Source organism: Bufo bufo, chromosome 1 (assembly GCF_905171765.1).
Source record: "Bufo bufo chromosome 1, aBufBuf1.1, whole genome shotgun sequence".
NCBI classification, from domain to species: domain Eukaryota; kingdom Metazoa; phylum Chordata; class Amphibia; order Anura; family Bufonidae; genus Bufo; species Bufo bufo.
The window spans coordinates 834,990,600-835,012,732 of record NC_053389.1 but is presented as its reverse complement, the minus strand read 5'-3'; the positions used below and the strand labels follow the sequence as shown (position 1 = coordinate 835,012,732).

Below are 22,133 nucleotides of genomic sequence, written 5' to 3'. Positions count from 1 at the left end.
ACTCCGATCCCGCAGCTGAATCCTCTTTAGGAGACGATCCTGGCGCTTGCTGGACTTTCTTGGACGCCCTGAAGCCTTCTTAACAAGAATTGAACCTCTTTCCTTGAAGTTCTTGATGATTCTATAAATTGTTGATTGAGGTGCAATCTTAGTAGCCACAATATCCTTGCCTGTGAAGACATTTTTATGCAACGCAATGATGGCTGCACGCGTTTCTTTGCAGGTCACCATGGTTAACAATGGAAGAACAATGATTTCAAGCATCACCCTCCTTTTAACAGGTCAAGTCTGCCATTTTAACCCAATCAGCCTGACATAATGATCTCCAGCCTTGTGCTCGTCGATTACTGAAATGATCTCAGCAGGTCCTTTAATGACAGCAATGAAATGCAGTGGAAAGGTTTTTTTGGGATTAAGTTCATTTGCATGGCAAAGAAGGACTATGCAATTCATCTGATCACTCTTCATAACATTCTGGAGTAGATGCAAATTGCTATTATAAAAACTTAAAGGGATTCTGTCACCCCACTAAACAGTTTTTTTTTTTTTTTGGTTACTTATAATGCCTATAATGCGAGTTATGCATACATACTGTAATTAATCATTTTCGTTCAGCAGATTCTGTTAAAAACGTACTTTTAAAATATGCAAATTACCTTGCTACCAGCAAGTAGGGCGGCTACTTGCTGGTAGCAGCCGCATCCTCCTATCCTAAAGACGCCCCCTCCGCATGCTGATTGACAGGGCCAGCAGACGGAATCTGGCGCCTGCGCTGTACCTGTCTTCAGTCGGCGCAGGCGCACTGAGAGGAGGACGCTTGCTCGGTCGCTCCTTCCTCAATGCGCCTGCGGCGGGTGTAGATGTGACGTCATCGGCGCAGGCGCATTGAGGATGGAGCGGCCGAGCAAGCGTCCGCCTCTCAGTGTGAGATTTTGAATGCAAACAGGCAGGGCCAGCAGAGAAAGATCCCGTCCGCTGGCCCTGTCAATCACAATGCGGAGGGGGCGTCTTTAGGATAGGAGGATGCGGCTGCTACCAGCAAGTAACCGCCCTACTTGCTGGTAGCAAGGTAATTTGCATATTTTAAAAGTACGTTTTTAACAGAATCTGCTGAACGAAAATGAATAATTACAGTATGTATGCATAAATCGCATACAAGCAGCAACTTTTCCAATTTCCAATATTTATGTAATTCTCAAAACTTTTGGCCACGACTGTATATGACTTTTTGATCGCTTGGTATTACACTTTTTGTGATGTAAGGTGACAAAAAAAATTTCTTGGGCACAGTTTTTTTTTTTTTTTTTTTTACGGCGTTCACCTGAGGGGTTAAGTCATGTAATATTTTTATAGAGTCGGTCGTTACGGACGCGGCGATACCTAATATGTCTACTTTTTTTTTCCCAATTCTTTTAATTTTTTTTCTTTATTTTGGGAAAAGGACGTTTTTTTATTTTATTTTTTTACTTGAAACTTTAAATTTTTTTTAGTAAAACTTTATTTTTTTAACTTTTTTATTTTTTTTGTCCCACTCTGGGACTTCAACTTTTGGGGGTCTGATCCCCTTTACAATGCATTACAATACTTCTATATTGTGATGCATTGGCTGTAAGTGTATTACACAGTGTAATACAGGGGGCTGGACCTCACAGGCTCTCCCGGAAGGCATCCACGATGCCTAAGGAACGTATCGGGCTGCCTTCCCTGCCATCGGGTTCCCGTCACAACAGCGCGGGAACCTGATGGCCACCCTGCACCCGGCAGGATCCCGCACCTGCCGCGGTCAGCTCTGACTGCGGCAGTGCGAGGGTTAATGTGCCGGCATCTGAGTTTTCACCAATGCCGACGCATACAGCAGGGGTTCGGCTATCAGTGACTGCTGGACCCCTGCAGCTGATCAGGCGGGCGCAGCTTCTGCGCACGCCCGATCAGAGCGCCATACATGTACGGTGCATGGATTTCGGACTCACTTTCCAGAGCCGTACATGTACGGCGCTGGTATCCTATGGCTTAAAGGGGTTGTCTGAGTTATTTTTTTGTTTTTTGTATGTCTCTAACTAGGCAAATGTGAGGACTTTACAATTCACTTACTTTATCTCCAGTGGCTGGTTTCTCAGATTTCACTGAGGGTCACATGATCTGTGATGTCGGCTTCTCTCCCTGCTCTGATGATGTTTCCTGCAAAAGCCTGAGAGAGCAGATATGTGTCTGTACACGAGACGTCACTGTGCTGGCCACGCCCCTGCACTGATGTCACTGTTCTGGCCATGCCCCCTGCACTGCTGCTGCTTATTGCTCTCTCCCTGCATTCTTGACGAAAAACATTAACCACTTCAGCTGCACAGACTCAGGGCTGAAGGCTTTACTGAGTAGCTGCAGGCAGTGAGGAGACAAATGCTGGGCACAGGAGCTGACAGAGGAGTTCTGCAGAGCATTGCACAAGAACAGGTAGGTGGAAGATCCTGTGTGTATCAGCAGTGTCATTGTACAGCTGGGACTTGTAGTCCTACACATACAACATGCTGCTGAGTATCCCAGCAGGCAGACATGTCACTCGGGGCAGCACTTGTATTCACTCGCTTTACGGAGTGGTGGAGGGGCAGAGATTGTTGTTATTGCAGGTAAACAAAGGGCCAGAAGAGAACCAGGGAAATGAGGAAATAGATATTTTTTTGCCTAAAATTTTCACACTAGCGGCAGGGGACTCCGGCAGGCTGTTTCGGCGGATGAACAGCCTGTCGGATCCGTCCTGCCGCTAGTTCACGTGTGCCTCCGGACTGCCGCTCCGTCCCCATTGACTATAATGGGGGTGGGAGCAGAGTTCCGGCTGCAGCACGGCAGCACATGCCGAGAGGTGGCCGGACTAAAAGTACAGCATGCAGTGACCCAAAAAAATGAAGAGGTCTTTTATGTAAAATAAAAAAAATAAAGTGTTTTGAAAAAAATCACATTAAAAAAATAAAAATTCCCCCAAATAAGTTATTAAAAAAAAAAATTTATAGAAGAAAAAAAATATAGACATATGTGGTATCACCGTGTCCGCAACGACCGGCAATATAATAATATCATATGATCTATCCCATCAGGTGAACACTGTAAAAAATAAAATAACTAAACATTGCGCCAAAACTGATTTTTTTGTGAGCTCACCTAGCAAAATGGTAGCAATAAAAACGTCACCTCATCCCGCAAAAAATGAGCCCCCACACTATAGCTAGAAAACTAAAAATATATGGCTCTATGAAAATTGCAACACGAAAACATGATTTTTCTTTCTAAAAATGCTCTTATTGTGTAAAATGTAAAAATAAAGTGAATGGTGTAAAAAAAAAACTATTAAAAATTATGCCAAAACAGATATTTTTTTTGTTACCTCACCTCACAAAAAACATATCAATCAAAAAGTCGTATGCACCCCAAAAAAGTAGCAATAAAAACTTCACCTCGTCCCGCAAAAAATAAGCCCTCACACAAGACTATAGCCAGAAAAATGAAAATGGCAACACAAAAACATGATTATTTTTGTAAAAATGTTTTTTATTGTGTAAAATGTAAAAATAAAAAAATAAACTAGACATATTTGGTATTGTTGCGTCTGTAATGACCAGATATATAAAAATATCCGAAAGAAAAAACGTCCCAGCATCCAGAGCTTCAGAAGGTTGCTTCGCCTTTATTCGGATTCATAGAAGGAATACATCCAGTACACACCTCACCCACCACCGTAGTTGGCTGACATGTTTCGAACTATTCAGTTCTTAATCATAGCCTGGTGGAGTGCTCGCACCCCGGGGTATAAAAATACTCCACACCCCAATCATAGGGGTGGATGGGAAGATCTGAGCTCCTCCCGGGGGGCGAGTCTTCCACTCACACCGCACCCACCACCAAATGTCATAAATGCTGCTGATTTTAGTATATAAAACACATGACAAAATTAAAATACTCCTCCATAGATCACTGTAATGTCCAGAACATAATCTGGGCACTTGATAAGCAGAGAAGTAAGTAAAAACAACACCATTACTGCAGTGGGGGAAAAAAACGCATGATCGATCAATGTGAACACAAGCCGAGTCCACAATGTCATGCTAGTTAATTTGTCCCTCTTTTTGTGCGGTGGCTTAGAATGGAAAGATTATCTGTCACGGGTAGAGTCACGGGAATCAAGATAGAGCGGAGGTGCACCCCCTGAGCTGCCACCCGGTCCCCTGTCCCTGCCTACTTGCACCACCCGCCCTAGGTAACGGAGCGCAACTGGGCGACAGTCCCTAACCTACTAAGTGCAAGCAGAGAGAAAGAGACAGCAGGGAAGAGGACAGCCACTGAGAAGTTACAATAAGCGGACAAGAGGTAGAACAAAAACGGAAGGCGAGGCGGGTCAACTAGCCGAGGTCAGTCCACGAGGTCACGTCAGAACAAGGGAAGAGGCAAAGGCAAATCCGTAAACAAGCCGAGGTCAAAATCCAAGAGGTAGCGCCAAGGTACAGGGAGCAGGCAGAAGAGGTGTCAAGAGGCGGATCGAGGTTCAATTCCAGAGGTAGCTTAATAACAATAAAATACACAGCCTATAGGACGAAAATCACAGGCAACCTGTAGCCAGCCTGTATTTATAGTGGGGAGTGAGGGTCATGTGACGTGGCCAGCGTCACATGACCGACAGACAAACAAGTCGAGCACCGAGTGATCAGCTCGGCGCTCAAGGCAGACCTAGGAGTAGGGAGCCTCCCAGCTATCAAGGCTGCCCTGGGAACGAGGCTGAACTCAGATCCTCGCTACCGAAGCTAAGCAGCAGGTCTGCGGCTGATGGGAGACCGAGTTCGCTGCCCCCGCACTTTGTGAAACCCTGATGTCTAAGCCAGGTAGATTTAGATTTAGCAGCGGAAGAAGCAAATAAGGAGGGAGACAGTTTATTGGCCAGGCTGCCAGGACGTCTAGAAAATATCCTACAAGTTCATCCCGCAGAGAATTAAACAGGAATTGGTCCTCATATAGGATCGGAATGCACCTTAGTATAGCCCGTTTAATCGCCGTAAATTGTCTGCTGTAATTGAGGACAAGTGTGGGTTTATCCCTAAACTTTAATTCTTTTTTAGTTCTGTACCCATTACCCGGGTTTCTGAATAGAAAATCCGTTCTAGTCCTCTTCTTGACTATCTGGGCGGCCCTAGACAGCATCCAGTTGGGATATCCCCTCCTTTTCATTCTGTCTCGAATAATCACACATTCTTTTTGAAAAGAAGACCCCATGCTACAATTCCTACGTGCCCCAACAAACTCTCCCACCGGCACAGACCGGGTGGTGGCTGTTAGCCCTGAGGATGGTGTTACCCGACACCTCCTTACGGAAGGTCTCTGTCATGATAGTTAAATCAGGTACCCCAGTTAACTTTAGATCGAGGAAGCAGATCGAGGCTGCATCAAGCTGGTGAGTGAACTGCAAATTATATGGGTTGTCATTCACATATGCCAAGAAGTCTGTTATGGCAGACACAGCGCGGCCCCAAATAAGGAGCAGGTCATCGATGTATCTGCCATACCAGACCACGGCACACGCAAAAGGATTGTTCTCAGTAAATATGACGCGCTCCTCCCAGTAAGCCATGGTGAGGTTGGCGAGGATGGCGAATATTTAGCCCCCATTGAAACACCCCTGATCTGCAAATAAAACCTATTGTCAAAACTGAAGTAGTTGGAAGTCATGAGCAATGTAGTCACCTCCGCTATATAGTCCACAAAATCTGTTGAGTGGCAACTATACCTGTGCAGGTGATATTCCATTGCGAGGAGGGCTATGTTATGCGGGATGGAAGGATAGAGGGAGATCACATCAAGGGTTATCCAGATGTAATCTTCACTCCAGGATTTGTCATAGAATGCCCTCAAGACATCCGATGTATCCATGACAAAACCTGGTAGTCTCCTAACTAACGGTTGGAGAATGGCATCTAGCCATTCTCCTAGTCTTTCGAATAGCGACCCAATACCCGACACTATAGGGTGGAGGGGGGGGGGGGGTACCTCTTTTTTGTGTGTCTTAGGGAGGGCATGTATGATGGGAGTCACTGGGCTTTTAACATACAGAAAACCATGTTCTTTATCATTGATGAAGCCTCTGTCCCTACCTTTATTCAAAAGGGACAGACAAGTCTTCTTGAATTTATCAATAGGATTTCCATCCAGTCTTCTGTATGTTGAAGAGTCCGACAGCATATCCATCATCTGCCCAAAATAAACATCCCTGTTCATGACTACCACGGACCCCCCCTTGACCGCCATTTTGATTACTAGGTCTGAACACTCCTGTTAGTTGTTTCAGGGCCTCTCCCTGTCGTCAAGTAAGGTTCTCATACCTATGTTTCTGGTTAACCTGGAGAGTATGGATCTCAGTGAGTTCCCTCTCAAGTGTTTCCTGAAAGGTATCCATGCTAGGAACCCGTGATTTCATAGGATAAAAACTAGCATTCCTGGTTTTGAATTCCTGGCTATCAACTTTAGCATCAAACATTTGATTTTCTATCTGTAGCCCCTCCAGACAGACAAGTGAGCATTATTCCACAAAGGAAAGACCAGAAAAAGAATTGCAAACTGACTCCCGGGGTTTCTCATTATCTACCCCGCCATCACCGGTTATTGTGGAATTGTCAGAATTTTTTTCCCTCAGAGTCAGGTTGTGAACAAATTTATTAACATCAAGTATTGTAGAAAAAAGGTCAAAATCCGATGCTGGTACAAAGTTAAGACCAAGAGACAAAACATCAAGCTGGTCCTCCGTTAGTACCCTTTGCGATAAATTGATTACATCATGCATAGGGACATCTTGTGAACAGGACCCTATGTTTTTCGATGTCTGGCCGCCATCATATGCGTTCTATTTAGGGTGTTTTCTGCCCGCCCTTCTTGCCCATTTTTTTGGACCTCCATGTCTTTGTTTACTTCTAGATTTTTTTTATAGTAAGAGGGCTTATTTTGGTAATCAAATATATCTGATTGACAAGATAATCTTTCCATTCTAAGCCACCACACAAACAGAGGGACAAATTAACTAGCATGACATTGTGGACTCGGCTTGTGTTCACATTGATCAATCATAAAAATAGAAAAATTACACCAAAAAGCTTTTTTTGTGACTTCACCTGCCAAAAATGAGATAAAAAGCAACCAATAAAAACTACAGCTTGTCTCGCACACAATAATCCCTCACACAGTTCATTCAACAAAACATAGTTATTGCTCTTAAAAACCATGACAGGAAATTCCATGTTAGAAAATCCAGGCGCCGCTCCTTCCCTTCTGAGCCCTGACGTATCCCCAAATAACAGTTTACGACCACAATTGGGGTGTTACTGTATTCAGGAGAATGTGGGTAGCAAATTGTGGGGGATATCCTCCTGTTATCTTTTGTGAAAACGAAAGTTTGAGCCTAAAGCACCATTTTCTTGTAAAAAAAAAAATGAAATTTTTCATTTTCACACCCAAGTATTAAAAATTGAAAAAGAGCTTCCTGCTCTGTATACACAGCGCTATGCAGCGATCTAGAAGGCAGGCACACCTGGGAACTGTCCCTGCCTTCTCTCAGGGTTGCTCTGCTGTCACTGACAGCGGGCAACCCGATCTGCAGCTGCACGATTAACGTGCAGCTGCGATCTCTGAATGGACGTTCAGAAAGGTCCATTCAGAGATAGAGAACCACTTCCCGGACGTTTATAGTCAACGGGCGGATGGGAGGTGGTTAAGACAGTAGCGGGGTGCAGTAGTGGTAATGCCACTCTGGGGCGTTACAGTTCTATTATGTAAGCCCCACAAAGTGACTTTAGAACTGATCTGGTCCTTTAAAAAGTTTACTTTGGAAATTTTCTTAAAAATGTAAAACATTGCTTCTAAAATTCTAAACCTTCTAACGCCCTAAAAAAATAAAATTACATTACTAAAATGATGACATAAAGTACACATTTGGGGGATGCTAATGAATAAATATTTTATGAGGCATCACTATCTGTGATCTCCACACAGTATTAATCCAAAGTTTTGAACATCGCTCATCAGTAGTTGCAATGATTGTCAGCTAGATCTGGACAAGAGAGGGAAGAGATTGGGGTGAGAGATAACTGTAGGGTGTCGATGAGTTACTGAGAGTTAATGGTGTGTAGGTTTCTGTAGGTGTGAAAGGTAGAATTATCATGAGAAGAGATCTTTATAGTAAAGGAAAGAAGATTGTGGACAGAAAGGGGGAACGGTCATTTGACAACGTCAGAGATTGAGTAGAGGTGGAAGAAGACTAGAGCAAGCGTATTGCCGTCTTTGTGCGTGGCAGAAAAAGTGAGTTGTAGGAGGCCGAGAGAGGAGGTTATAGAAAGAAAGTGAGAGGCTGGTGGGAGAATCGTCAATGGGAATGTTAAAATCCCCCATAATAAGAGTTGGTGATTCAGATTATAGGAAGTGAGGAAGCCAGGCATAAAAGTGGTCCAGGAACTGGTGGGGGGAACCTGGGGAAGCGATAGACAACAGCCACTCGCAGGGAGAGCGGGTGGAAGAATCTGATGATGTGAACCTCAAAAAAGGGAAATGTGAGAGAGGGTACAGGAGAAATTACCTAAAATGTGCACTGTGTAGAAAGTAGTATGCCTACTCCTCCACTAGGGCTGCAACGAGTATACTCGATTAAATCCAGTAATTCGACACCAAAAAATTAGTTTGTGTCACGTGGCCACTGAGCGGGAGTGAAGCGCTTGCTATTACTCCCACTCCATGGTCTCCCGCTGGCCCGCAATGCACTCAGAATACTCACTTTCCAGCAGGGGGCCTCCGGACACTCCACAGCACTTCCATGGTCCCGAGCTGCACTGACCTCCTGACGTACGTACGCCGTGACCTGACGCGCTGCGTGACATCAGGCCCTGAGCAGTGTGGAACGATGGAGTGTTGGCGGCGCCTCTGCTGGAACTATAAGTTGGTGACACCGAGGCGGTGGGGGCGCAACTAAGGTCGGGCACCCAGAGTGCACAGTGTCATAACAACCAATGACGCTGTGCACTCCGGGTGTCAGGAGGAGGGCAGGCTGGGCATTCAAGGACCGTGCATCCGTGGTTTAACTGAAGTGTGGCCCAGCTTTAGGGGAGGGATGGCACAAGGGGATCAGAGACTATGACACAAGGGAGAGACGAGGGCACAAGGGGGGAGATGATGGCACAAGGGGGGAACCGCAGCACTCTCCTGTCTTCAATTCAGTGGAATTTATTTCACCAGCAAAAAAAATGCGACGTTTCGACCGTAAAGGTCTTTCTCAAGCCTACGGTCGAAACGTCGCATTTTTTTTGCTTGTGAAATAAATTCCACTGAATTGAAGACAGGAGAGTGCTGCGGTTTCTTCTATATGATGCATCCAAGGGGGAACTTCTGACTGGCTCCCAACACGGCTGGCACCACCACAAGATAAGACTTTAATTTTTCGTTGTGCTGCTATACAAATTTTTTCCTATGGCACAAGGGGGGAGAGATGATGGCACAAGGGGAGTGGAGCTGATGGCACTGGGGTGGGGGAGAGCTGAAGGCACTGGGGTGCGGGAGAGCTGATGGCACTGGGTAGGGAGAGCTTAAGGCACTGGGGGAGTGGAGCTGATGGCACTGGGTGGGGGAGAGCTGAAGACACTAGGGGAGTGGAGCTTATGGCACTGAGGTGTGGGAGAGCTGATGGCACTGGGTGGGGAGAGCTGAAGGCACATGGGGAGTGGAGCTGATGGCACTTGGGGAGTGGAGCTGATGGGACTAGGGTGGGGGAGAACTGATGGAACTGGGGTGGGGGAGAGCTGATGGCACTGGGGTGGGAGAGAGCTGATGGCACTGAGGGAGTGGAGCTGAAGGCACTGGGGTGGGGGAGAGCTGAAGGCACTGGGGGAACAGAGCTGATGGCACTGGGGGGAACGAAGGGTGTTGGGGACTGATGGCAGGGGGTCTGATGAGTTTTTATAAAGGAAAACAGTCTATTAATTCATTTTTTCTTATTAGAGTACTCAATTAATCATAAAAATAATCCGTAGAATACTCGATTGCTAAAATTAACGTTAGCTGCAGCCCTATCCTCCACCATACCTGTTATCAGGTCTGGGAGTACAGTAAAAGTGTAGCCCACCATATGATAGAGCAGCAGGGGAAACAGTGTCAGAATGTTGAAGCCAAGTTTCTGTGATGGGCAGCAAGTTAAGAGATTTTGAAAGGAAGAAGTCATGGACTGTGGGGAGTTTGTTGCGCACCGTCCAAGAGTTCCAGAGAGCACAGTTAAAAGAGACAGGAGAAGACATCCAACGAAAATTAATAATATTTCCAGGGTTTCTTTGTGTGGCCACTGTAGTTAGAAAAAGGGGGTGGAGGGGTGGCTTGGTTTGGTGAAATGTCGCCTGCAGCCAATAGTAGTAGAATAGAAACAGCAGATGATTGAGTGATTTGTGAGGCTGTGTTTTATGCTGCGCCATGGAGGAAGATAGGTCAGGGTGATGTATGAGGGTAAAAGGTGTATGTAAACTGAATATGAGTCAGGGAAGGAGGGACTAATGTGAAGAGAAGGGAAAAAGGGTGGAAGTTGTGGATGAGTTTAAAGCCATAACTGGTCTTGTAGCAGGTGTCTGATTATTCCTCCTGAGCAGAACGTCAGCCTGGCTTGAGTTTGTGGGAAATTTATCAGCTCTCCAGTGTTAAATGTCCCTTTAAATTATGGAGTCCTTGCAATGAACAATAGCAACACTTGTGGCCTGACACAAACAGAGACCCTATCTAACTAACTACAGGCCTGGTCTCAGTCTCTAGGCGCAAAGACTGTAATGAGGTGCGTGCACGATCTTACTGATCCTGGTCTGCTCTGCATCCGCTGGTGACTCTGAACAGAACAAATGCCTCTCCAACAAGCATGCGGTCCCGCAGTGTATGTAGCTTTGCTCCTCATGCAGCACGCCAGACCTGCAGGGTATAGCGACAGTGAGGTCACGGTATGGGCAATCGAGGGTTACTCACTTTTCTGAGGAGAACCCTGGGCAGGCATGCAGCAGTGAATGAGAGGCAGACACTAGTTCCTCTGGGGCACACTCTGTAGATAGGGACCAGGCCTGATGGTATGTGAGGTGCCCTGGGTGTTGTAGGTGTTTTGAGTGCCCTAGGTAAGGTCCCTTTAAGATTCGTGACGCCAGTGCCTGTAACGGTGGCACACCGATTTATAGGAGTAGTAAATGAGTACACAGTTGGTGAACTAAACGTTGCTTTACTTGGTGGAAAAACAGTCCAACTTTGTACAGACAGTTACAGTTGATAAAGATGATGCAGTCCCTTGAACAATACTCCACAAGCATGTTTACTTTCAATAACGGCAGTTATTAATCATGCAAGATACTTGGAGGGCAAACAGTTAATGCTTTGCAGTGCAATGCTGCACTATCCCCTTCAGCTATTCTAGCTGGCTGGATCCCAAGGCCCGGATGCCTAAATGCTGGCTTTAATCCTTGGTATATAAATCCTTCCTCCAGTATTGACCCTTGCTCTTTACTTTATAGTACTTCTGCCCATCAGGTTACTTATCTGAACTTGTATTATCCTTGCTTGGTAGGGAAGCTGCAGGTTTCTCCCAGGAGGTACATTCCTACTACTGGAGTAATCTTCTGAGCTAACTGAAGCTCACTTGATCTACAGGCAGGCTAGGGTTCTTCACTAGCCTCCTGGTCGTAGCTAGCAGCCAGGGCTATCAAGCTGCATGTCAGGAGGAGGCCCTCAGCATATCTCTGGCTGGTGCCTTCTCACTTCTGTCTCCACAGACTCCTGACTAAGATCTAGCTCCTCCCTGTCTGGGCCTGGACATTTATACTAGGGGCTCCCTATCTCCCTCTAGTGTCTAGGATGCCTAACTACACCCTAATAGGCCTGCAATGCATAATACAGGGGAAACATTGCATGTAAAAATACATAGAAAAATACATTAAATGCATAGGCAAATATAATATTACTGTCCCTTGTGAGTAGAAGTAACACGTAAACCAATTGACCCTTGTGTAGTGCCCACGCCTACCTAGTGGGACACTACACTCAGCTGTCATCAGCATTCCTGGAAGCAATCCTCGTTCCTCGGGACAGGATCAGTGTCTTGGACACGATCAGCTTCACTTAGCTGCCGCTCTGGTTACTGAGGTATGCTCTCATACCTGGATGCCGTCGGAACCTCTGCTCACACAGTTCCTCAGTCTCAGCTCCCTCTAAGATGGCTGCTTCCTTTCTCTTCCTCTCAAGGCTCTTTGTAACTCCACCTCTCATAAATATGGAAATATATGCAGTCTGTAGCTGTGTTTAGGAAACAGCGGCATCTTGTGGCCAAACAGCAGAATGTCAGTCCAGATTATTTACTTTAATCTACACAGTGTTCAGACAAGGAGAGCTGTTTCCCCATCTCACAATAAGAACAGTGAACATAGTGAAAAAATACTGAAGCATACCTGAGCTGTGAGCAACTTTGTGTAACTCACATAGCATCCCTGTCTCCTGCAGATATAGCTCCGGGACAATGGCATACATGTACATCACTGGTGGGATATAGCTCCGGCATAATGGTGTACATGTACATCACTGGTGGGATATAGCTCCGGCACAATGGTGTACATGTACATCACTGGTGGGATATAGCTCTGGCACAATGGTGTACATGTAAATCTCTGGTGGGATATAGCTCTGGCACAATGGCGTACATGTACATCACTGGCGGGATACAGCTCCGGCACAATGGTGTACATGTACATCACTGATGGGATATAGCTCCGGCACAATGGTGTACATGTACATCACTGGTGGGATATAGCTCCGGCACAATGGCGTATATGTACATAACAGGTGGGATATAGCTCCGGCACAATGGCGTATATGTACATAACTGGTGGGATATAGCTCTGGCACAATGGTGTACATGTACATCACTGGTGGGATATATGTCACGGATGTTCCCGCGACAGGTGGAAGGAGATCGATGAGACTGGGGACACGTGGTTTGATCTGACATGTTTTCCGTTTGGATCAAATGACGTCTGTGTTGTTTCTGGTGCTTGCCACACCTTCTTTCCCCAGGTGTGGCTATTGTGGTCATTTAACCTTCTCTATTTATAGTTGCTTCTCCCACAATGCTGTGCGGTTTATAGCTTCTGTTTGGACCTTTGGATAGATTGTGGTTGGATCTCGGCTGAGTTCTGGTGCTTCCATTGCTCCTTTGAAGTTAAGTCTTTCCTTTCCCTTTTGTATTTTGTTTGGGTTTTGTGTGCTGCATTTCCGTATTGTTTGTATTAGGCCTGATGTAGACTCCTGTTTGTCCTTCCTTTTAGAGGAACAGGTAGTCTCGTCCCTGCCATTAGTACCAGGGTCCTATAGGGCTTGATGGAACTCTAGGTATTCCTGCGTATGAACTCACCTACCTTTGGGGTCTGTTCATATTGGTAGTCAGTCAGGATTTTGGTTAGGGTTTTCACTAGGTGTCTATTTTCCTTCCCTAGTTCTCAAGCCTTATTTCCTGTTCCTCCCCTTCCCTCCTATGCTGGTGGGATATAGCTCCGGCACAATGCCGTACATGTACCTCATTGTGGCTGTGAGCTCTCCACCCCTAGTAACAGCCAGGATCAGATAAAGCTTCCATCTCTGACGTTTACCCCTGATGCACCTTGGTCAGTACTGGTCGCAGTGCAAGTAAATAGAGGGGCCTGACTGGGAAATAATGACTGTGTAGTAGAAACCAGTCATTAGCTTCTGCAGGTACACCCTAACACGTCGTATAAATATATGACAAAACATTATGGTATGGGATAAAAAAGGAAAAGTAATAAAGTAAAACAAGTAATCATAAAACTTACACCACGGCCCAAGAGATGCAAGAAATGACTGCAGTGAATTTATAGTAACAGTAAACTGCATAAAAATGTAAAAAAAAAAAAAAAAAATGTCTCCTGCAACGTTATCTAATCTCCCTGTTACCTAGAGTGCTGAAGTGCTTGATACCAACACCTTGGTGGCCTAGGGCAGTAAAACAGGTTAAAGAGGTATTCTATCTTTCAGAAATAATCTTATAGTTTAAATATCCCTCTCATTTCCCATGCCGATGGTCTCATGCTCCTCTGAGGGGTCTTGTTTACTTTGATCACCTGTAGATATGATCACGCTAAAATGCCACATATTAAAGGGATTGTCGGATCTCCCCAAATTTTTTTACGCGCCAGTAAACTTTTTTAAAGGGAAAAAAAAACTCCTTCACCTGTTGAGTGCTGCACCATTCCAGCCCCAAGGTTCTTGTCACTGCTCCATATGGTCCCTAACTCCCCAGCAAACCGGAAGGAAAGCTATCTCACCTGTGGACCACTGCAACCTGCCTCAGTGGTGACATATCTCTGAGAGGAGGGGACATCATAATTTCTGATTCGCCAGGAACCAAAAAGAACAGAGATGGGAACCTAAAAGCTGGAGTGGAGTAGAATTCGGTTCTGTTTCTTACCACAGTTTTGTAGACTTCACTGCATTTCTTTGCCTGGACAACCCCTTTAGCATGTCATTCGTCCATGGTTTTCTCACTCACCAGAATCCCATGCTAGTGTAAGGGTTCAGAGTGACACGGACATCTGACCACATAGTTCTTACTCCCACTAATCTAGTGGATGGGTGATAAGGTAAATATTTTTGGTCAGAATGCCCCTTAAAAAAAAAGTCAGACTCCCATCAGCATTATGCATTCAAAGTACTAAATAGACACACATTATATGAATATCAGATCCGTCAACAGCAACGTCACAGTTTTATCAAAAACAGATCCATTACGTTCAACCAGATGAGGGGAAAGGTAGAAGGTGAAAGTAGTATGTGTGGGGTGTTCTTCTAATTGACAAGTTTTTAAGTTATTCCTGCTGCCATCATGAGGACCTTCTTCACCTCCTGGTTTCTTATACTGTAGATAAGTGGATTCAGCATAGGCGTTATCATTGTGTAGAAGACAGAGACCACCTTGTCCCGTTTACTAAAGTCACTGGTGGGAGACCGTAGATAGATGAAGAATACAGAACCATACAAGATGGAAACTGACGTGAGATGAGCAGAACATGTACTGAAGACCTTCCTCCTGCCCTCGGCCGATTTCATATGGAGGATAGAAGAAACAATGAACATGTATGAGACCAAGATGGCCAACAAGGACCCAAATCCACATGAGGAGATGATGAATACAGTCACCATGTCACAGGTAAAGGTATCTGAGCAGGACAGTTTAAGCAGGGGAAGGACATCACAGTAGAAGTGGGCTATGTGGTGAGATCCACAGAACTCTAGACTAAACACACAGCTAGTCTGTGCTAATGACTGCAAGAAGCCAAGAGCGAAGGAGAAGAGGACAAGACACCAACACTTCTTCTTGGTCATTATGGAGATGTAGTGAAGGGGGTGGCAGATGGCAGCATATCTGTCATAGGACATGTTAGAGAGAAGAAACACCTCGGTAGCTGCCATGGCAGCAAAGAAAAAGAACTGGAGAGTGCAACCAGTAAAGGAGATGTCCTTCTTCATGGATACAAGGTCAAAAAGCATCTTAGGAGTTATGCTTGATGAATAGAGGAGGTCCACCACAGAAAGATAACTCAAGAAGAAGTACATGGGAGTGTGAAGCCTGGAACTTTTCAGGACAAGAGCCACCATGCCAAGATTACCCACTAATGTCACCAAGTAGACCTTCAAGAAGAATATGAAAAGAATTGGGACCAGGGTTACATCATCCGTTATTCCTGAAAATGAAAACAATACTAGGTGGGTCTTGTTTGTGGTGTCCATTGTGCAAAAGTTCCTCTAAACCTCAAAGCATCATTTACGGCATGGGTGCACAAGTTTGGCTGGTCAGAGGGCCTTACTATCAGGTTGTACCCCGCAGTACATCGCGGGGTTCCTGAAGCGTGGAGAATTGTCCACTATCTAAATCAGAATGCATCAGACCATTCGAAGTGTGGACATATTCACTATCATGTGGCAGCCATTTTCATGAGTTGTAGGTCAGCAGACACGGACTGAATGGGAATTTAGAAGCACAATAGGTTTTCCTCCATAGGAATCTGGATGGCAATTTTTTTTTCACATCCTGCAGCTGACATGGATATAATACATAAAAAGAATAAAAATAAATATTTCCCGATTTTTTTTTTTTACATTTTTAAACTGAGTAAAACACTGCTTTTTACCAAACTGACCTTCAATTCTTTCTCTGTTTTCTCTGTTCACCCATAACCATCTTATGAACTCTGACCCTCCTGAAATTGTGTACCAGACACATCAGCTTTAGGAATCCTGATGGTATGAATTATTACAATTTATGCTCACATAAATATTGGATCTGATGATGGTTATGGTGATGGATCTGATCATGGGTCTAGTGAAGGACTTGGTGATGGGTCAATTTCTTTACCCTGTTAATGTTTTCTTCATGGTGGGATGAACTTTAGTTACTACACTGAGCTTAACCTTGGGACATCTACACCTACAATCAGTGATTAGTCATGTGCGCAGGATGGACTCACCATTTCTGGTCATGGTTAGATGTTCTTTTCTGGAGTGTCATTAAATCATGTGTTTTGCGTGCTCTTCGCTACGAGATGTCTGAGTCATTTCCATTTACCACTATATTTATAGCAAACAAGGTGCCCCAGGAGGAGGATCCTCTTCAGCTCTGGGCCTTACTGCTAATTGTAGAAGCCAATTAGTGACTCGTTCACTGTGATTGTTCATTGTGTCCTCGCATCTTCAGCTGGAAATATTCATTTATTTCCACATTTTCAAACTTCAGACAACAGTGCAAGTTACCAGTAGAGATGAATGAACCAGTCAAGATTCATTTTGGATCCTGTTCACTGAATTTTTGAAAAAGTTGGTTCAGAACCAAATCGGTTTGGGAAGAACCGAAGTTGCTCCAGTTACCCTGAAAGTTGGTATAAAACCTCCTCTAGCCTCCTAGGACTCATAATTTTTAGGAAAAACTTGTTATCTCTATTTATTTATACTTTTTGGTACATTACCGGATCTGCAGAAAAAGCCCTTGCCCTGCGCGATTTACCGAAGGGCAAGGTAGAGCATGAAATGCTCCAATGCTCATTTCAGATGGTCTATCTGGGTGAAGGAGGGGATATGTCTGGGTTCAGCTCTGAACCCGGATAACCCCTTTTAAATTGAAAGACCTCCTGAAACAAAAAAAATGTTATTGCGACCATGAGGAAACTGAATATATGTAAACGGACAAATGTTGCTTGGCGTTAAATTCCAATTTGACTAACCCCGGTGCACCTGCACCTGCACTTCTGATAGCAGGCACAGCCACAGGTCCTGTCTCCTCTCTCCCTGCTTCTCTCTATTGTACCCATCACGCACAGTTCTTCTTTGGAATCCTAGCCTTTCCCTTTACTCTCCCTGGCAATAAGCGTGATTGACTTCTGACTGTCCCTGACTCCCTGAGATGGTTTTTCTGGCAGACACCGTTACACACAACCACCCTCATTCACAGCCCAGCACACTTGTTCTGCTAGGGCACCTCATTTCTTGCTACAGCACTAATTGGTTCATCATGGCTGTTTTCTCAGCCTGGGAGCCAATCAGGGAAAGCCCCCCACCATTTCCTCTCTTGGTCATGTGAGAACCCTTCTGCTTTCTCCCTAGTGCTTTTTCCCCCACCAACATGTGCCCTAAAATGCCGCTAGAGACTTAGTCTGAAATGAACCTGGAAACATTGTAGTTTATTTGCCGTCTGAAAAATAGCAAAGTTTGGACTGAATCCGATTCTGTCCAAACTGCTTTGCTCGTCCTTAGTTTCCAGTAATTTCTAGATAGAACCAGAAGGTCCAGACATATCAACCCAACTAAGTTGGGGACATTTGGTTATTATTTCTTTCTACTCTTTGCAACCCTTTGTATTGACTTTGCCTCCATCTGGATGGATTAGGTGGAGCTTTTTGACCTCCACAAGTCATGGAGCCCTTATCTACTCAATAGGTCCAATGTCTCAGATTCTTATTTAACTCTGATCTGCCATTTCTTCTCTACATTCAGTCTATTTCCAAATTCTGTCATCCCCAACTGAAAACATTTCTCATATCCATTCCTAGGTCACTATTGGAATTGGTGGCTCCACTTAAATCCATCATGTATGCTCCAAGCAGGCTGATCTTTCTGTCTAGGGTTGACACAAACACCATTGATCTCTGACGCTCATTATATTCATGATTCTACTCCAGTCTACAAGCTCTCCACAACACTTCACCACCACACATCTCAAGTCTAATCTCAATTTATCAACCCACTCATACCCTTCACTCATTGACCTGCGACTCTCATCTTCCCTTATCACACCTTCTTATTCTTGTCTGAAGGACTTCTCCTGTGCTGTAGTCATTCTTAAGAGCTTGCTGGCCTGTCCCCTGGACCTTCTCCTAATTTCCTACTTTTAAGGATGTCTTGAAATCTTCTTTTTTGGCCTCTGTCACCTAACCGTAGTCCACGGTTGATAAATGATTTGAATTGGTCGCAAAGCTTGACTTCCACCGGTCTTCTGCCAGGTACCCACAATGCATTATTCTGCACTTTTTATGGGAAATATATGAAGTCCTGTATTCTTCTGTAGGGTGTAAGCTCTTATGGGCAGAGACCTCTCTTCTGTAGGGTGTAAGCTCTTATGGACAGGGTCCTCTGTCCTGTAGAGTGTAAGCTCTTATGGCCAGGGGCCTCTCTTCTGTAGGGTGTAAGCTCTTATGGGCAGAGACCTCTCTTCTGTAGGGTGTAAGCTCTTATGGACAGGGTCCTCTGTCCTGTAGAGTGTAAGCTCTTATGGGCAGGGGCCTCTCTTCTGTAGGGTGTAAGCGCTTATGGGCAGGAACTCTCTCCTGTAGAGTGTAAGCTCTTTTGGGCAGTGTCCTCTCTCCTGTAGAGTGTAAGCTCTGTAAGAAGGTACAAGGAATCATCGTGGATGATAGGTACGTGTCACCGAGGTTCCTGGCCTCGGTGGAGTAAGAGCCGGTTTTTATGTGTCAGCAGCAGTTGCTGTTTGACACCTTGGTACTTAGCATGGCTGTAATAGCTGATTCTGGATGGCTCTTACTGGGAGTAGTCAAAGTGCTGGGTGGGAGACTACTCCCCATGTTCCAGGCCGGGTTTTGCCAGGCATAAAAGCCAACCAGCACTGTCAGGTGGAGAGGATTACCTCCATCTGACAGTGGAGCTCAGGAGGTCTGTGTGCTGGGATCTGAGGCCTGTGCTGGGCTGGAGAGCAGAGACCTGTGAGTCAGGGGCACAGGTCGCCTAAAGCCTGTATTTGAACTTTCTGAGGAGGAACATGTTAATAAAACAAAAGTCCAAGGTGACTTTTGTTTTATTAACTTGCCATTGGGTGTGAAGTAACACCAACACTGCAAAAGTGACGTTTTATTTTTGGCATCATGTGTGAATAAACACTGAAGTTTGAATTACAAACTTGTATTTTGCCTCTGTACCGCGCCCGCTTATCCTAACTACCAGAACGAATCCCCACAATTGGTGGAGGATGCGGCCATCAGCAGTGAGGCTGGCGTGAACGCCAAAATATTTTTTGGTTTGCATTTTTGGGCACGGTGGTATGTCATACATCAAACCAGTGGTATTACAACCTGTGTCCCACGACAAAATGGAGGCTGTTTTGAAGGCCCTCATGGTGGCTAATCTGCAGCAGCGAGAGACAAACCTGCGAAAATGGGAGGCTAATAAGCAGCAGCAAGAGACCAACTAGTTACTGCTACAACACGTGATGGCTTTGCAGACAGCAGGAGCAACCCCAAGCATCCACGATGCCCGTAAGGCAGTCCGTGCTGCGATTCCTAAGATGACACCCGCAGATGACATTGAAACCTACCTGGCGATGTACGAGAAAGTGGACACAAGGGAGAAGCTACCCCGAGACCAGTGGGCTGAGGTCGTCGCTCCGATCCTGGCATCTGATTCAAAGCGGGTGTATTTCGACTTGCCGGACGATCAAGTGGCCGACTATCAAAAATTGAAGGGTGAGATTTTGGAAAGACTAGGGGTGAATGTGTTGGTCCAAGCCCAGTGGTTACATCAGTGGGGGTTTAAGCCGGATGAGCCCGAGAGACCTCAGTATTATGAATTAGTCCACCTTTTGAAAAACTGGCTACAGCCTGATGTACTGAGTCCCACGGCTATGCTGGATAGACTATTGGCTGATATGTTCTGGAGGGCTTTGCCACCCCCTCTCCAGCAATGGATTGGCCAGGTCTCTCCAGGCAATGCCCTTGAGATGGTCGACCTGGTGGAACGCTATGATGCTACCCGGAATCTACAGGGGAGTTCTTTTGGGAGGGAGGCAGTCAAATCCCATAAATCTCCAACCCAGACCCGGCGACTTGTGTCAACCAAACCCGCCCAGGATGTACCCCCTATGGATCCCGCTCTGATAGTCTGCTGCCGGTGTCGGGAACCTGGCCATGTACGAGCTGACTGTCCATATCAGGTGGAACCCATGGACACGAACCATGGCTTCCATCAGTCATTATATGCCAGGAAGCTGTGTGCAGCGGGTACCCCAGAAACTCTAAATCACTTGTGCCAGGTGGAAGTGAGAGACACTCCAGCGGAGGCTCTGCTAATCTCACCTGGAGTCTGATGATCATTATTTCAGATTTTACTGGAACCATCTATGAAATGAAGAATCCAAAAATGCTTGTTTTCGATACATGTAATGATTTGGGATGTTGACACTGTAGCTCTTCATTGGATTGGTGCTATCTTGAGGCAAGGAGTGAAGATATTGGGATGGCCAATGAGGTGATACAGCAAAGGACAATAGCGGATGAACGGTTTACTCGAAAGAAGCCAAGAAGTGTACTGGATGGCAAGTCATGCAGGATGATGTAGCACTGGATTCAGAGCTGGATTTTGCAGGTCACAAGGGTCTGTTAAGGGACACAGATGATGCAGGTTTTTGCTCAAGAACCCATGAGACACCCTGAGAAGAGTATGTAAGGAAACATTTGGACTTTTGCTTTTTTTTCTTGTCATCAGAAGATGGACCACATGCACACAGAGGAGATGAGGAAAAGCCACATACAAGTGTAGGAGATGCTGACTCAAAGTGTCCTCTACTGATGAGGATGGGAACGGTTAAAAGTGCCCCGCTAAGGGTGTAGAAGTCAGTCATAACATAGGGTAACACCGGAACCACTGAGGTAGTGTAGTAGCATAGAACAGGGCATAACAAGATCGACTAGAGCAGGGTACACAACCTTTTTTGGTCTGAGGGCCACATTTTCACAAAAAGTCTATTGGCACTCGTTTCCATCGGCCTATTACACAGGCCAATGCAGAGTAAATGGGAGGAATGATCGCTACCACAGTCGTTGCTCCCTCATTCAGGTCTATGGATTATCAGCGGCAGTGATTACACCGGAGATGTCCTGCAGATAACCGAGGACCTTTCATCCTGATTAAAGACGCCAATCAGCTGACAAACGAGTTATTGCTGGGATATCGGTGGCATGATTATACCGGACACTTATCAGGAATGAGCACTTGTCCTTAGTAATTGGCCATATATCGTGCAGTGTAATGAGGGCTTAGGCTGCAGTCACACCACGCTCTGCCAGGTCCCCATAGTGGCCCCCAGCAGTAATAATGTCCCTCATAGTGGCCTCCAGCAGTAATAATGTTCCCCATAGTGGCCCCCAGCAGTAATAATGTCCCTCATAGTGACCTCCAGCAGTAATAATGTCCCCCATAGTGGCCTCCAGCGGTAATAATGTCCCTCATAGTGGCACCAAGCAGTAATAATGTTCCCCATAGTGGCCTCCAGCAGTAATAATGTTCCCCATAGTGGCCCCCAGCAGTAATAATGTCACCCACAGTGGCTTTCAGAAGTAATAATGTCCATCATAATGGCCCCAAGCAGTAATAATATCCCCCATAGTGGCCCTAAGCAGTAATAATATCCCCCATAGTGGCCCCCAGCAGTAATAATATCCCTCATAGTGGCCCCCAGCAGTAATAATGTCCCTCATAGTGGCCTTCAGCCAGTGGTGTACATGGAGAAGTAAGGGCCCCATAGCAAGGATCAAACCAGGCCCCGACAG

General features: G+C 45.5%; 1 protein-coding gene across 1 annotated transcript; it reads right to left on the bottom strand.

The window, feature by feature from the left end:
* Positions 1-14,889: 14,889 nt before the first annotated feature.
* LOC120990527 (olfactory receptor 5B12-like) lies at positions 14,890-15,816 on the bottom strand. The gene has a single exon (XM_040419398.1). The coding sequence runs from the start codon at positions 15,814-15,816 to the stop codon at positions 14,890-14,892; it is 927 nt and encodes a 308-aa protein (XP_040275332.1).
* Between the last annotated feature and the right edge of the window lie 6,317 nt (positions 15,817-22,133).